At 39.2% G+C, this 17,384-nt stretch overlaps 3 protein-coding genes across 4 annotated transcripts in view; 1 reads left to right on the top strand and 2 right to left on the bottom strand.

Annotated features, from left to right (window-relative positions):
* The window catches only part of dlgap5 (discs, large (Drosophila) homolog-associated protein 5), a 6,411-nt gene extending 4,459 nt beyond the window's left edge, over positions 1-1,952 (bottom strand). Inside the window, exons 1-5 of the mRNA XM_049562606.1 lie at positions 1,818-1,952; positions 638-885; positions 356-543; positions 189-263; positions 37-76 (exon numbers count right to left, since the gene is read on the bottom strand). Coding sequence (XP_049418563.1) covers positions 37-76; positions 189-263; positions 356-543; positions 638-875 — 541 coding nt within the window. The 5' untranslated portion in view covers positions 876-885; positions 1,818-1,952. The remainder of the gene's footprint in view (positions 1-36; positions 77-188; positions 264-355; positions 544-637; positions 886-1,817) is intronic.
* Positions 1-9,911, top strand: part of rsph10b (radial spoke head 10 homolog B) — a 22,869-nt gene extending 12,958 nt beyond the window's left edge. The window contains exon 19 of the mRNA XM_049562607.1: positions 9,795-9,911. Coding sequence (XP_049418564.1) covers positions 9,795-9,864 — 70 coding nt within the window. The 3' untranslated portion in view covers positions 9,865-9,911. The remainder of the gene's footprint in view (positions 1-9,794) is intronic.
* On the bottom strand, positions 2,564-17,384 carry ccz1 (CCZ1 homolog, vacuolar protein trafficking and biogenesis associated). Of its 2 annotated transcripts, none has more exons than XM_049562610.1 (17): positions 17,246-17,384; positions 15,056-15,124; positions 14,857-14,976; positions 14,672-14,769; positions 14,213-14,306; positions 14,005-14,085; positions 13,859-13,906; positions 12,067-12,150; positions 11,189-11,364; positions 10,577-10,658; positions 10,277-10,338; positions 8,197-8,308; positions 7,880-7,913; positions 7,552-7,669; positions 5,241-5,399; positions 3,340-3,467; positions 2,564-3,211 (listed from the first exon to the last, which is right to left on the bottom strand). In XM_049562610.1, exons 3-17 carry the CDS (start codon positions 14,944-14,946, stop codon positions 3,156-3,158), a joined length of 1,422 nt encoding a protein of 473 aa, XP_049418567.1. In that variant the 5' UTR covers positions 14,947-14,976; positions 15,056-15,124; positions 17,246-17,384; the 3' UTR covers positions 2,564-3,155. The 2 variants fall into 2 exon arrangements, with proteins under 2 accessions (XP_049418567.1, XP_049418566.1); XM_049562609.1 differs by having other exon boundaries at positions 2,565-3,211; positions 14,857-14,953.

Raw genomic sequence — 17,384 nt, 5'->3', positions numbered from 1 at the left:
ATTTAAAATAAAAAAGGGACATTCCAAATTATTTACCTTTCTTTGCCACAGTATTTGGATCCTGCATCTTCAGAGGCTGTAGAAAATGTGGCAAAAGAAAAGCAATGTAACAAAGTGCATATTAGATTTCAGTTTTGTGGAAGTTAATATGGGAACACAGGAGACAGGTATGTTAGAGGAAGTCGTACCCTCTGCACTGGCTGCTGCTGTTTCATTGAACGAGTCACTCTGGCACTCTGGGATGGAGCTGTGTTCACTTTTTTCTGAAAGACAAGCATATATAACATGTTGTTAATGTCATAATTATTCACAGTAGATAGTGTAAACTGGTCTACTGAAGAGGCCTCTCTCTCACCTCTTTAGCTCTTGTTGAGGCAGCTGGGACTGCGGGCAGAGAGGCAATGATAAGGGTGTCCTTTGGATGATACATGCCAGTCTTAAATACCCCTTTACGCTCCTTTTCTCTCTTTTCCTTTTCCTTCTCAAGAGCCTTACGCTCTTTCCAGCGCTCAAGCTGTTTCATCCTCTCTTCCCCAGCAATGTCTGTGAAGAAAATGGAGGGTTATTGCTGTGGGTGCCTCACTGTGAACACATTATTAGGCTCAAGCTGTAACTGTGAGAGGAAATGAAGCCATACTTGTAGCAGATTTTCCCTTGTTCACTGTCTTCTCCTGAATGGTTGACATGTTGGACACTGCAATGGAGGCATCCAGGCAGGACATTTCCAGCTCTGGGAGCTTGTCCAGCTGCCTGCGCGTGTTAACAGCGCGATCTCGGTTCTCTTTCTGGGACTGGGATCTCCTGCGGGACATTTTGACCCTCAGCATTGACACGCTGGTGTCCCGCTGGCGCAAGTGGGCAAATCGAGAATCCATGTTCAGGTATCTGGATTAAAGAGGAAGAGGAACAGAGTATGATGTATTACAGGGGCGTGACAGTTGTTACAGGTTAATGAGGTGCATCATATTGGATGTGCTACTAGTTATGTCACCTGGCACAAAAATGAAAAACTACAAGTACAAGCAGTTTGAAATTGAGGTTATAACAGTGATCAGGGTCTACTAATCAGAAACTGGAGTTGTAATAGCAAACATATTGACATCCGTTTTTTTGCTGTGATCAGCTATAATAACCCAACTAGTATCTGGTGACTGTGGGTAATAAAAAACAAAGGGCTTTGACTTTCTACTCCTGATATTCTATTTAATTTTCTTAATTTAGTGTATAGTTAACACACATCATAACCATCAGGATGTAACGTTACCTGAAACGAGCACGCCCCTCTCACAGAACAACGTGAGGCACAAACATTCAAATATCCTAGCACTCACCAAGGTTATATCAACCAAACTTGGTCAAAGGACACACATAAGTATGGCGAAAATGTACAACAACGCGAGTGACCACACGTTGTAACCTTGTGTGTGTATAAAGACACATTGAACAATGTATACACAACGTAACGTTACTAAGTTCAAAGCAGTGGTTGAGCTAGCTCCTTTATCAAAGCCCATAACGTTACTTAACTTCGACAACGGACAGTGACTAAGTTAGCTAACATTAACCGCCAAAGCTAGCAAATAAAGTCCGTAAAAACTGCTATAATTTTAGTGCAAAATATAACGTCAACAAGTTAGCTACTAAAATTAGCTCAAGAGCTTCAACTAATGTTAGCTAGTTGAGCTCACTAACGTTACCGCAGTGTTCGGTCATGAAGCAAGAGGAAGCTTTAAATTAAGCTAGCTGTTCGGTTAGCAGCCAAAAATTTAAACTAGCTATTTGGATAACATAAAATTATTATTACACGTTTATCTTACCTTGCTCTTTAAAAAAACGCGTATGAAAACAAACTTGCTCGTCTGGCCATCCAGTAAAAAACTTACTGCGCAACGGACAGCCTGAAAAACACAACAATCATGGCGGGGGACTGTTTGAAATTCTAACAAGGTGACGCTGATTGGCTGGAAATCAGACAAAAGGGTGAGCGCTGATTGGTTCTTTTTCTTCTTCTTCAGATAGTTTCTGTGGTAACAACTGCAACATGTGCTGCCGCCTATTGGTCTGAAATGTAAACCGCAACAAAAATACAACACTAAAATGAAATATCAGTGTGTTTGGTCTGTAATTTACTCAGTTTTGGCAAAAGGGAAGGCAAACTAACAAATGGGATAATAAGGGTGGTGCTGCTATTTATATACAGTTTGAAACTCATTGGCCTGTGGTACCAGAGGTTATTTTTGCTCTTTAATGTTACATAATTGATTAAAGATCATGACCACACAAAATATTAGACTAGTGCTTGACTGGGCTCCCACAAAATTATTCAATCAAGGCCTCGAGACAGCAGATATCCATGATCCATTTCTATGACATCTGAGGTTTATCATCAAATTAGTTCTTTTGGCTGTTTGCCCATTTTAGATACAGACATGATTGCAATAAAGCACTAAAAATGCACAATTCCATCAGAAATAATCCCACAACAAAAGCGAGCACTACAATTGTGTACACATAAATGTAGTTCAACTGTTTAATAAATGCCCACTTGTAAAAAATACCACAGAGGTAATGTAAATCTTTATTATTGTGATATGAAAATGTATCCCATAGATTTCAGATTAATATCTCTGATGCACCTTTATACTAAAAAAAAAAAAAGACATTTTTTTACACAGAGTAAAATTACTTCTTAATTTATTTAAAGTTAGCGCAGTTGTTAACAAACAACAATACTTTTGACATGATGACATCTTGTTTTAAAACGATCGCTGATCATCAAAAGAACCCGGGTTAAATTGTTCTGTGCGTGTCAGTGTTTAAACTGATTTGAGACCTTGTCTTGATGTGTTCATTAAAAAAAAACAAAACTTATGCTTTGAAAGAAATCCAAATTAACAGTAAACAAAATCCTACAAGTATGTACAAAGAAAATGAAAGAAAATAAAGTACATGTACAGTAAAAATCTGGATTTACATTTAATTACAAGAGAAAATTACAATTTTTATAGGTTAAATAAAAAAAAAACTTGGTGAGAAAGCTTGTAATTTCTTTTTATTTTACAATGCAATTATTGCATTACACTGATGCTGTCATGATACCCTGCGACACTGACAGTTTTTAGTGTGGTGAAACAGTCTCTGTCTGTCAGCTCCCATCAGTCCAAGAAGAAGATGTTGTTGAACTGCGTTGCACAAAGCCTCTTAACCTCCTCTGTAGCGGAGAAAAGACAAAAGGGGAATAAGGGTGAAGAAGGTGAAGAAGGGATAAGTATCGAGGCGGACTGTCTGATGTGGGGGAAACAACACAGATTTACTCGTTGCCAGGTGGTGGAGACATACCGTTTACTTCGATCAAGTTGGCGTTCTTCTGATTCAGGATCACATATAGCTCTCTCTGGTCCGACTTCTTGCCGACTACCCAGTAGTCTGTCATAGCCTTTACAATGATTTCCTCATCCTCATCAACCCTGGGAGGCAGATAGAAAGAACCATCAAACTATCACATTTACCACCAGCTATTTTGTATTTACTGTTCTTCTTAGATTACGTACCGACACAGACCACAAAATTCGATTTAAAAAGTCATGTAATTTAACATGTTTTATGGTTTGTGTCAGAGATGATACACAGGTTACTAAAAAAATAAATTTCAGTCTAAAAACACACAAAATTACCAAAATGTCAATATTTAATTACACAAATAGCACTGTGAGAATGTTCTGAGCATGCCGACATCCACACCACATCTGCACTAAAAGAGGAACTGATATTGATGCTGGGATAAATACTACAAATATCAATGCCACTGTGTGTCCCACAGCCTGAAAACGGGACTCTCACATGACTAGTCTCATGACTGCTTCTAAAATGACTGAGTTCACAGAGTTCGCAGGAGCATCATGTTGATGTATGAAAATGTCACAGCTGTGCTAATATCCAGGGGGAAAAAATAGAGAGTTTGAAGTTTTACACATTTTCTTTCCTGGGTTTTGTGAAATCTGAAAACACTGCACAGCCACTGTACTGTTGGTTTCTACTCTGAAGGCAAACAATGACACCAGGCTGACTTGTGGCCAGTCACTATGAAGACACTTCAACAAATATTTGGAGGCATTCAGGAAAGATAAATACAAAATAGGGCTGTGCAATTAATCAAACTGAGTGTCAACTGACATCTGTATGAGAATAGTCCCACTGTAGCTGTTCTGCTAGATACACCCACTCCTATAACATGTTGGACATGGTGGATGAATGGGTCAAGCATGTCCTTTGTGAGTCAATATTGGAGACGCATTTGAATTATTATTTTCAGTTTTAAGGATGTATAAAGTTGCTGAACACACACTGTGTACATTAACTTTAGCAAAATAGCTAAACAGCCCCATTCATATTAACATCTTTTATCGACATTGCTAGGATGTCCAGGAATATACACCTGGGTGCCCAAAGCATCTGCCTAATCAAATTTGACTTCAATAAGATTATTTATTTTCTGGCTTTCACCTTTATTTGCCAGGACAGATCATTAGTGTGAAGGGGGGGAGAGAGAGAGGGGATGCCATGCAGCAAAGGGCTATGGGTTGGACTTTTATTTCAATTACAATTTTGGCTTCCAACAATTATGAAAACAAGAGGAGATAAAATAACTATTGCGTTTCATTCCGGTTCACAATGATGCTCTTGTTTTGTCTTGTGTTATAAATGCAGCACACCCGTTTCCTTTACAGCGATGTGCTCTGTGTTGCCAACTCAGTTACTTTCTCGCTAGATTTAGTGACTTTCGAGACCTTCTTAGTGACTTTACTTCTAAAAAGAGACTAGCAATACATTTAGCGACTTATTTAAACCATCAGGAAAAAAGCAAGAAATATAGTCAAAGATATTATGTGTTAATTCATTTCTCTGTATGCTGCTCAGAGTGATCACAGTCCACAGATCTTCTGCCAACAGCATGGTGTCTCTCCCCTCCTCTATTTACAATATTGTATATTTTATCTATATTTTTTTATTTTGCATTACATTTTTAACCTGTTTTTCAGCTGAATTATATTTAACGCTCAAGGAAATCCACTCTTAAAAGTTCAATAAATGCGTGATGTTTCCAAAGTCAGTGAGTAAACGCGTTAAACAATCATGATCTCAGTATTGACCAAAATAAGCAAGATCAGGATTTCTGCCACATTTGAGCAGCCTCAGCGTAAATAAAGCTGCCGTTTTTCAAAGCCACTGCTCTCTGTTACCTGGCAAAGTCACAGTTGATGTCTCCCAGGATCTTCATGAGGTCAGGGTGCACAGAGGTGAGGCAAACACTTGCGGTCTTCCTCATGTGGATGGTGCTCTTCTCCGCCAGATTCATGTGGTTGAAGTAGATGAACTTAAACTGAGGCTCCTTCTCCGGCCTGAGTGGACACAGAGTTAAAGAATGATAAAACAAAAAGTAAAGCAAAAAATATCAGCACGACACCTTCAGTCACATCTGGGCCTACATAATCCTTTAAAGTTATTTTTACCCGGTGGGTCTCTTTGGGGCAAACCGTTCTGTTAACACACATTATTAATAAATGATACAGTAAGCCAAATCACTTTAGATGATAACATCCAACAAAAGGCAGGTGGTGCGTTTTAATTAAGCCTACTCCATTGTCCACCCACGTTAAGGTGATCTGAGGATACAGTTATTACTACAGCTTAATCTCTGGAAGAGTGTGTGTGTATTCAAACAGGCCATACAACAGATTTTTATCTATGCTGCCTCTAATTATTTACAGTTGCACCAGGCCAAATCAGGACACAGACCTGACTGCCAGCTGAGGAATTTGGGACGGCATGATTTATTCAATGGATTCTTCACTAGGGTGATTAAAAAAGAAGCCCATCAAATTGCCCGGGCCAGGGAGTCCGGTCTTGGATTACAGGCGAAGACGTATCTGAATCTAACTGCTGGGGTTAAAGGAGAGCGGGCCAGGATGCCAGTCTTTAAAGCTCCGCTGCTTGAGTTACTCCTAAGTAGTGCCCTGATGATATCCAGTGGTATTAGAGTCTCCTCTGTCGCTGCCAGCCAGGCAGAGTTGATACAGAGAGCTGACTGTAAACTGATGACAAACAACGTGGCTTCTGTAACAAACTGCAGCACTAAACCTTCCATTAAGGAGATAATTACTTTCATCTGACAAGATGAAACTTGAACACTGACTGTTTAAATGACGTAATACATTTCACTGATTTTACCTCCTGCTTTTTTGCTGTATTCTCTCTGATTCCTGATCATGTTCTGGAAACAGTTTTTGCCGGTATATGACATGGTACTGAAATCAATAACTTATTAGCCGATCACAATTCCGTAACATCAACAATACTCAAAATCCTACAAATATACAATACAATTGTTACAGCTGTAAAGATGGAATTAAGGAATGCTTGGCATTATTACTGGAAAATATCTTAGACCACTAATCCATAGAAAAAGAAGAATAAAAAATAAACAGCTAATGATTATTTTTTTGTCAATTAAATATTCAAGTTAATCCAAAACTATGGAAGCCCATAAGGGACATTATGAAAATGATGATGTAAATTTAAAAATGAAATTCTACAATAGCATTATAATTTTTTTACATGTCTGTATGATTTGAGTAAAAATTTAAATAAAAAGTTGCCTTTTCATTTTTACACTTAATTTGGAATTCTACGACCATTTTAAAACATCTGATATTAAGTTTTTTAAAGTTAAGGACAGTATTTGATTATTCAAGTTTAAAAATTAAAATGCAATATATACGATGTAACCTAATTTTCTGTTCATGCAGATAATATTTCAGCCTAACAGAAGTGAAATGTAATTTTCTAATGATTTAAAATGAAAATGTGAATGGCATTTGACATTTAATTTTCCATAATCTAACCTGCTGTACATTGGACAGCATTCAAATGTTAAAACAAATTTATTTATTTAATTATTTAAGTCACAAATTTTAATTAAAATTCAATTTTCTAACCATTTTAAAAACAGCCTTTGATATTTCCTTTTCAAAGACTAATACATAAGTGGAAAATGATGATATTATTGTGGAGTTACATTTTCATGTTTAAATTAACATTATCATTTTAATAAAGTCCCCTATGGGCTTCCATACAAACCAATATATCTGTCAAGTAATTCCAATGTAAAACATCACTGTTTCCATGTTCTCAGATGTGAACATTTGAAGGCAATTTTTCACAAATGTTTGACACTTTCTAAATTAAGCTTGCTGAAATAAACGATGAGGGGAGAACGAGGGAAAACACAAGAAAAGGTTTGCACGGTATTCCTTACCCTGCAGAGTCATCAGAATACTCCTTGAATGTGCAGCATTCATGTCTTAAAATCGTGTCTTGTGTTATCAGGTAAGTGACAAAGACCCATTTTTAAAACACGTACAACTGACAGTATCTTCAAGACATAAATATTTGGGCACAATCTGACCACGTTATTTGTGACAAAATGCAGAAAAAGTCATCTTGACAAAGTGGTGAGCAGTTAATTAGGAGAGCGGTGGAATCTCAACTGACCCTGATATCCTGCGGTTAACTGTGAACTGTTCACAAATGTCAGATGCCAGCAAAGTCAGCTGAGGGCCCACCAAGCCGTCCAGCTGTTCACAGAAGTCCCTCGTCAGCTCCGAAGAGGCTGGACAGAGACGTAGGAGAGAAGAATGTTGGCCGTTATGGGAGATAAGATGATGAAAAAGTCTGATTTTGCTTTATACATGCAGTAAAATGGCCTTAATACCAGAAAACACCAACTTTATTTTATGAAATTAACCAGGGAAAGAGAAGTGAAAGTTAACCACATCATTATCTGTAAGTACAGGAGATGGGTGACTGGGTGCACACTTACCACTGATCATAAAACAAGCTGCAGCGCTCATCGCCTGGAAAAGAGCAGATCAGTGCGGGTTAAACGCAGAGTCAAGGTCACACAGGTTAAAAATTACATTAATGTGATGATGAGCAAACGTATTTCATCATTTTAAAATTCTGCTGTCTAATCCCAGAAGTCCATATCATTTGATAGAGCAGTGGAATATAAATCACAGATTATGAAAATCATTCTAAAAAATGAATAACTTCCCCCCTGTTTTAATACATTAAAAAACTCCTGTATGCGTCTGAATGATTAAGGCTCACGCAATAACAGATCAAATTTACTCTTACCTTATAAACAATCAGATGCAGCTCCTCATAGCCGTCCTCTGCGCTGACAAATATTTTAGGAAATCGAAATTTGGCCTCTGGATCTTTAAGGTTGGTAGGTCCTGTCAAAAACCTGGAGAGGACAGAGGACAGAGGAGAGCGTCGCTGGGTGAATATTCCAAGAATGTGTGTCGGAGTATAAACTGACATCTGACAGACTCATTACAAAACAAGACTAAAAGTCAAAAGGCTCATTAGGAAGGCTGCTAGTAACGCTGTAAAAAGAGCCTGAAGAGCAGCGGAACTGAAAAGTTTGTCCTGATGGTGGTGTTGGAGCAGAGGCCATCGGGTGATTAATAAAGAGTTGATCCTCTTGAGAGCAGAGATGCACTCAGCAAATTTCATCTATCATTTTAAAAGATATCCTGTGGAAAATGCTGACAATTTGGCCCGATGGTGGCACAAGCGGAAAGCTCATGAGGTGTTCCCATCTTCTGGGGGCAGTTTAAGTACTCCACATCTGTGGCGTGGCCTTTGAGCTAGCAATGACAGTTCATCTACCATCTCAGCAACTACTGAATGGATTAGAATTATACTCTGCAATGACATTAAAGGGGAATTTCCAAGTGTTTTGTGTCTACGTGACTCACGGGAACAACAATTTTTGAATTTGGTCCAGTATTAGGAGAGAGTGCTGCAGGTGGCAGAGGCAAAACAGGGTACAATGTAACCACTTGGGGCAGGTGCACCCCTTCAAATACGTCCTGTAACATTACCGAAAGAAGCCTACAGAGAATTGAAATGCTTTTCCTAACCTGTTGCTTGTTGCGGTCTGTTTTGTGTCTAAGTCTACCTAGGTCTCCTTCCTAAAATCTCATGTGAGGTGACATGCTCCAGAATGAAATGGTAAAAACATGAATGATCTTACTCTTTTCTAAAAGATTTTCAATGTCACGGCTGAACATTTAGTGGATTTCGATAATGTGAAAAAGGCTGCCAGGTTTCAGAATGAGACTTCTCTTTGAGCAAGACATTCGGGAAAACATCTTTTCAGCTCTAGACTTATCCTCAGAGGATCCTGAATATCAAATTGCAGGGATGTCAGGCCTTTTGTTATTTTCAAAACACCATGAAATAGCTCTCAGTGTTGCCCAAGGTGGAGAAATTGGCCTGATGATGGCACTAGAGGAAAGGTCAGAGGGTTGCCAAAATTGGTATGAATCATCAAATTTCACAGCAACACCACCAGTTGTTGTCAGAATATTTGGACCACAGTGTGGGACGGACTGAACCAGACCTAATCAAGCTATTAGCAGACTAAACTTTAAAGAAGTCACTTCACTAATTCAAAAGATAAGACCACAAACTGAACAAGAAATTCACTGTCGTGCTGCTGATACACTGGATTCCAAGGATGCCTCCTAATATTAAGTGGAACCATTTACAGTGGAGGCATGTGCATGTGTTGTGACACGTGCTTCTCCTGTGTAGATTTGCCTGCATAGATCTTTCAATCTTATGTATTTGACTTCACCCTAGTTGTGACTTTTTTTCTGGCCTTTAATCAAATATTCTTTATAATGTAGTGTGTCATCCAATTGTTTTCTGTTCCATGACAGGTCACCAGGAGTCACACGTGGACCACTGCAGCTGCTCCACTTCACCCTAAGAAACTTCCAAGCGTCATGAAGATGCAAGACATCAGACACTCGCAAACACCCGAGCAAACTTTCTCTACTTCCATATTTACACTAAAACTGAGCTGAAACTGGATTTTAACCCCAAAGCTTGAGTAATACTTTCACCTGCTCTTTTGCTTGACAACGTGTTAGCTAAGGGAGTCACCTCCTGAAATCAATCGGTTGACTGCAAGTAAAGCTCATAACTGTCAGTGGATCGAAACCACACGATGCTATCCGGCACACAGGCATGCATGTGTAAACACTCACACGCACATCCATCATACAATTGCTGACATACAATTAACATGATCCCACTGACTATATCAACAGGTACTTAAACAATATCCAACTCGTGCTTTCATCCTGCTCTCTGCAGAGCAAGTGTACACAGATACAGACACAGGGGACCAGGGACTTACCTCCCATAGTGCAACAGATTCCCTGCGACCTCCGGCCTCAGAGGAGAGTCCCTACCAGCCAGCTAAAGGGAGAGAAGACGTCAGAGAAAGAAGTGTCAGAGTGAAGATGAGTGACATGGTTTTAAAAAGTAATATCAACAGCTCATATAAAGGCCAGTAATCTTGTACGCTCTGTCTGGATCATTAATATTAAAAAAGATCACATTACTTTTTTATATTTGTTACGTCTTCAATTTGTCTTCTGTGCTTTCCTTTAGCTTATCATTTTATCTGTCCCTTGTCCACCATCCACCTCCTCACCTCTGGTTCAGAGTGTCTGGGGAACAGCGAGGTGGTCAGGTACTTGTAAAGGATCCTCATGTCATCTTGTTCCAGTCCGCTCCTGCAGACCAAACCACAACAGCAAAATTACACCTTATAACCTTCGCAACACATCCTGCCAAAATGCAAAACACAAAAGTGTAGCTGTGTACAGTATGTTTCAATCTGCTGTTGACTGTGTTGTGCATCATAGACTAAGTATCTGCTGGCTGTAATTGCGCTTCAATGAATACTCCAGAGCAACACAGTTTAACTTGGACAGCAATTAAATGGCTCATCTCCATTTTGTCAAGCGATGGTTTGTGATGAAAGATCACACTGCTGCTCTCGAGTCATTTCATTAGGAATCATGTAATCCCCCCGCGCCTACACATCCAGCCAGGTGGCTGTCAACGCAATTCAAGGCGAGTGACATATCAGTGAGCACATTAAGTGCAAAGAGGATTACAGCATGCAATGATGTGTTTGTCGATGCCAACGCTGGGATTTTACATCGGTGTATCCTTGCAAACATGTGGGGTTGTATGAGGCTGTGGCCTACTGGAAGCTGTTCATTACCACATAATTTACAACAAAGTGTTCAATCTGTACCAGATGAGCTGGTCGTTATACAGGAAGGCTGTGTATTTGATCAGACTGAGGCTCTCCTCCACTCTGTTGACAAAGGACTGGATCTTCAGGTAGGTCATCTTGTCCAGTGGGAAGAAGCTGATGCCTCCGAATACGTCCAACAGGTCGCAGGACTGCAAGTGGAGAGTCTGCAGATACTGGAAATGTGCAGATGCACAAGCATGCCGAAAATAACAGGAGACGGCCCAGAGACACAGGAGAAGGAAAGGAGAAAGGGGTTAGTTTACATGCCTATGAAGTGCTTGTTTACAGTGCAATAAAGACAGAGGAATAAGAAACTCTCTGGCTGATGCTGTGCAGAGACGCTTGCATCACCCTGACATTCAACCTCTGATAACGCACACCGCAGCCTCTCTCTTTCTCTCTGTCTTTGGGTTACATGATGACGGGGGAAGCCTGTGTTAACTTAAGAAGGGTATTCCCTAATTAGAAATTAATTTTTAATATTTTTGCATAAGCATTACTGCCCAGAGCTGCGTCACTCCGGCGAGGTGACTGCAGCATGAGGCGAAGGCAGTCAATGTAGGCAGATAAACATTAAGAAATGAGACATGGCTGCAAGCAACAGATTTCCCTAGTGAGTTACACAAAGAAACAAACACAGCCACTGTAAGTGCGGATATCATTAGTGGAGATCAGCCCTTCTGAAAACACCGACTCTCAGGCTTGACTGACTTTTGTTAACATCTTTGTGTGCCAAAATTTAAATGGATCATGCTGTCAACGCAAGGTCAATATATGCTAGGCATGTAAACAAAGATGAACGATAAGAACTTGAACAAAGAAACATATCCATCAAGAGATAAGGATTCTACGCATGATTGTGGATCGCTTTTTACCCTGTAGAAGAACTTTTCAAGCTTCTGAATGAGCAGCTCCACTCCGCCGGCTTCCATCGCTCTGCCAAACGTTCCATTGAAGAGCTAAACCACAAGGAAAATAATCACAGTAACAAGATGATTATTTCTGCATTATAAAGGCCTAAGAGGGAAAATTCGCCACCTTTTATGTTGATATTAAATTGAAGCAATATCTGTATTTTTATCTGTAACATCCTTTGCGCTAATACTCTGGGATGCCATCAACCTGCCTCAAACTACATCACTTTCACGTCACTGGATGCATGAAGAATGACAAATGTTGTAGCTGCAAAATCATCTTAGTCAGACAATAAAGCCTGCACTGAGGAATTTATTGCTTCAGCTGACCACATTTAGCATCAATACTAATTGGATATCCACATGAAAGGTGTCCAAGTTTTCCTTCAAACTGGTAGTCTGTGGTACGATAAGGGTGTATAAATGACTGTTAGAAGAGGAAGAAAATGAAAAAGCACAAAGTTGTTAAAAAGCTGACAGATTCTAACACAGACCAGGACTGCACAAGGTGATTTAGCCAAGTAGGACATGTTTCTGGATCAACATTCCACATTGCGTTCCTGGACCAATGTTGTGATCAACCAATCAATGTCAAAATTCCTTTGTACTTCTTTAGAGCTAAGCTACGTTTTCTGATTGAAGTTAGTACAGTTGAACAAAATCCTCAGTAAGACTGAAAAAAATCCTTATGAGCTAGTGCAGCGTTTGTGAGTTAGCTTGCTAACAAAGTAGGCTGTGCTAACAAGTTAGCGTGCAGATAGGCTAGAACAGTGGTTCCCAACTGGACCTGACACGGGGTCCACGTTTCCCCTCTGTTATTAGAAAGGCCCACAGAGAACTAGTTTGCAGTCTCTGTCAAGGGGCTGTCTGCTAGTCAGTCACTCTACAGCAAGAAACAGCGCTTCAAAATAAAAGCTCTGTGCCAGAAATTCACTGTTCTTCAAAATAAAGTGTTATTTACAAAATTGACACGTTTGCAAGTCACTTGCGGGCCATTCAGAATGGATCTACAACCCATTTTCGGACTGTGGCTCACCAGTTGGGAACCACTGGGCTAGATTATTGTCCACTAACATTAAAGAGTAAGAATAATTTTAATTTAATTAATTAATTTTTTAGTTGCAAAGACCTGCCATTAACACGTTTCCCCTCCTTTTTTGTAGTCTATTCAAAACATTTTTGTAAGATTGCAGTACATCCAGATGGTCCCAGATCAGTCTCAACAAATTATGCATGATCAAGATGACGATGACAATCCTGGATCAACATAAACAAATTATCCAGGGTCAACATGGCAGTGATGGTCCTGGATTTATACTTGCAATTGCAATCTTGAAAAAAAAACAAAACAAACAAACAAACAAAAAAAAACAGCGAAATATGTATGTTTTAAAATGAGTCCATCACAGGTCTTGGCAACTCCAAAATGATATAATCCTTATTCTTAACATCAGTGAACAATATTCTACCATATTAGTGAGCTTACATGTTAGCGTAGCCGACTTATTTAGCAAGCAAACTCACTAACTCTGCAGCAGTTTGTAAGGTATTTGCTCAGTGTTACTGTGGATTTTGTTTAACTGTATTAACTTCAATTTGTAAAACTTAGTTTAGCACAGAAGACGCACAGGAGCAGCACACTGATGATGTCTGTGATTTCTTGATCCCATTATTGGTCGAGGAACACAATGTGGGATGTTGATCCAGGAGCATGTCCTAATCGAGTAAATTACGTCGTGTTACTGGGACTCACCTTGTACATACTGTAGCATTCCCTTACAACTGCACCATAAACAGTGTCCTACAATGAAAAAAGAAACATCGCAAATTAAACTTTACACTGACAATATTCAATAAAAGAAATATAGATGATGATGATGAGCATTTCTTAGTACTCACAAGTATTTCCTCTTCTTGATACTCTACCGTGGGAGGTTTGCCATCTTTGCTTGGTTTCTCGATCATTGGGTTTCGCACCACCTGAGGAATGAATATGAAAAACAAACAGAAGAAAGATTAAGCTAAATTTTATTCCAAAGAGGGTAAACAAAGTTTAGATAACCAGAGTAAAGATTGAACAAGTAATGTACAAGTAAGATTAGGATACCATGACTATCCAGAAATTCTCCTCGGGCTCAAAGAAAAACTGCCGGTTCTTCTGTGTGTGCAGGGATTTAGCTGGCTTTGTTGGACAGAACGTCCTGGAAGACAGAAAGACATGACCATTAAAAGAAAGGAGACACACCTAAACAAGACGCTTCTACAGACATAAGATATGTATGAGAATGTATCTCGTCACTTGCAACATTTCCCTTTTCTGTTATACTTCAGGTTTAAAGAAATGGCACTTTCCTTTTGTTTTTTTATGACACAGTTAGTCAAACTGAGCCATGTAATTAATGTTAGACACTTTTTTTTTTTTTTTTTTTTTTTTTTTTAAAATCAATGCAAACTCTGAGCAAGAGGCCACAGGGCTGAAGAAACGCACCAAAATCTACCCAGACAGTAAAATGCTTTTGAAAAAATGCTGCTGATTCTGTTTCAATTACACTGCTGAACTCTTTACCTGGTGAACTGTACAATGGCCTCACAAAGGCCCACATTTCTGATCTTCTCGTTCTTCTCCACATCACTTGGGTGGTAAAACAAGATCTTCTTCTCTTCCTGAAAAAATAAATAAATAAAAATACACCTTGAATTAGCAATTACACTACCAAAATGTTTACTCATTTATCTGGGAGTCAGCCTCACCTCTCCTTCTCGTGGTCCAAACGTAGGGTTGTAAATGAAAAAACTGAGCAGAGATGGTGTGTACTGTTTCTCTTGCATTCCTGAAGCCATTCTGGGACTGTAACATACACAAAGAGAAAGCTGACAGAAACAGATAGAAGCTGAGAGACCTCTAGACATCAATGTCAGCTTTGTATCATCACAATCAAGTGTGTTTTACCTAATCATCAGCATTAGTGTGTCTGGATCTCCTTTGCTCCAAAGATAGTTTGGTTAGCATGCCGTGTGCCTGCAGAATGAAGACAGGTACATCACACACTGTAGCATGACAAATCTATAAGTTACATACCTCTAACTGGAGGGTTCATGTACACACTTAGTACGACTGATGTGAATCAGATCAAAGCTGGAAGTACAGAGGGCATTTATACGAGATGCACCCATCTGACAATGAACTGTAATTAATGTGGGATACAGATACACTGATTTGAGGTATTGGAATTGGTGCATCCCTAATTCATACAGTGATGGGAAAAAAATATTTATTTAAATAGAGCATTAAAGTGAGTGAGTATTTAAAGGTCCAGTGTGTAGGATTTAGAGACATCTATAGGGAGAATATGACATATAATATTCATCTATGTTTTCATTTGTTTATTGTCACCTGAAAATAAGAATCATTGTGTTTTCATTACTCTACAATAAGTTGTTTATATCTACAAATGGGTCCTTTTCCACCTGAATTTGCGTTTTCTATGATGGCAAAGGCATGATGACCCACCCTACTTTGCCTCCAACTAGCTTACCCAATCCCATTCCTCTTGCCTACACTTCAACAACTAAACCAAGGAAGGCAACAAGTACTAGCCAATCAGAGGAAGAGTAGGGTGGGTCATGCCTTCACTGTCCACGGAAATGCAAATTTGCCTCTTCCATGGAGTCAGCCGTGTTGTTAAACAGTAGCCCCGTGTGGACCAATCAAACACTGGCTCTAAACAGGGCCAATGGTAGTTCTCCTGCGTCCGATCACTCACACATATTACTTGAAGAACATCAGCTTTTGCAATCACACAGAAGATTTAGAGTCCCACAGGCTCGTCTGAGCAGACCGAACCTATTAATTCAGAGTAAGGCCTTTAAGCAGCCTCAGCTTACCTGGGTCAAACACTGAATGTAATAGGATTGTTTATTATTATTTATTAATTTGTTGCATCCAGTTTTTGTAATGTTTAATGTGATTTGTAGTGTTTGTAGTATGCTTTTGTTGTTTGGTGAAATATTTTGTATCTACGTGTTGTTCTGTATTTTTCTATTTATGTTAAACCTTTACGTCCTGGGACACAAGACAAATTATTTATATATAAAGAAATCATTATTTCTTTATGACAATTAAGTGAAACTGATCAAACTATACCCTTAGTACACACAAGAAGTTTCTCTTCTGCAAACTCACTGCTAGATGCCAGTACATCCTACATGCTGGAACTTTAAGGAGCATTATAACATTGGAGGAAAATTTTATAGTTAGCACAAAACTAACCTTGACACATATTTACCAGTATGTTAGTATAAGGCAGTCTGCGATACTGAGAAGCATTTCTAATACAGTCTACACTCATAGATATACATGCAGTGAACACATTTTCAGTATGAGGCAAACATAACATGAACATAACCCTCCTGAAGGCAGGGCTGTTGTATCAGAGGTGCACCTAACAGACTGGAAACTGAATGTAACTTTTCAGCACTTCAATGCACCAAGGATTTATGAATACATTAATATATGAGCAACATTTTAATACTTTGCTGCCCCAACAACTTACCACAGTGTCAGATAACTTAACAGCAACAATCATGATTTATGAGGTCATTAAGGGTTTTAATGTAACTTTAAAATCTTTACTTGAAACTAAGCTAGCAGCCCTTAGATACATTCAGAGGAGGAAAAAGTTCAGCATGTTGGCTTTACTTCAATATTTAAATAGCTATCCATGGATGCTTGAACTCTCTGAATCTAGGAGGTATGTCTGTTTGCTGCTTGTTTTGCATTTTATCATTGTGTACACATATTTACTGTAAATGTAGCAACGTAAATCTGTCGTTAAGCCGGTGAAGTCTCTGCGAGCTGAGCTAAAACCCAGAGAGGAGAAACCTTACAATGTCCTTACACACTCGCTATTTTTTTTTATAATTATGACTGAATTCGTTAAACTCACGGAGTAAGTGGAGGCTCTGTAAGTAAACGAGTACAACTGCATACCATAAACTGTTACCAAGCCAGCAGCCAGCCGATGTTGGGTCAGTTTGAGCAGCTAGTTAGCTGGTTAGCTGTCTCTGCTAGTTGTGTCCCAGGCGGAAGAAAACTGAGTGAACCGTGACGGTAACACAGTAACACGACGGGAGCACTCACCTTACAGAGCATAAACCCAACACGACCAGGTGCCCGAAGTTAGAGACGACGTAAATAAAAATAAAATGAGGAAATGAGATCAATGAGAGGAGATGCCGCATTATACTTTACATACTTCCTGCTTTTGACAGCGCGGTGC

The sequence above is a fragment of the Epinephelus fuscoguttatus genome, linkage group LG20, assembly GCF_011397635.1.
Source record: "Epinephelus fuscoguttatus linkage group LG20, E.fuscoguttatus.final_Chr_v1".
In the NCBI taxonomy this organism is placed as follows: Eukaryota; Metazoa; Chordata; class Actinopteri; order Perciformes; family Serranidae; genus Epinephelus; species Epinephelus fuscoguttatus.
This window is presented reverse-complemented; position numbering and strand designations above follow the sequence as displayed.

Excerpts from the sequence above, each read along its gene's own strand:
- ccz1 (XM_049562609.1), bottom strand. Across the intron at positions 13,907-14,004 it reads ATCAAGAAGAGGAAATACTT|GACACTGTTTATGGTGCAGT; the intron begins GTGAGTACTAAG and ends TTTTCATTGTAG. Across the intron at positions 8,309-10,276 it reads AATCTGTTGCACTATGGGAG|GTTTTTGACAGGACCTACCA; the intron begins GTAAGTCCCTGG and ends TGTCCTCTCCAG.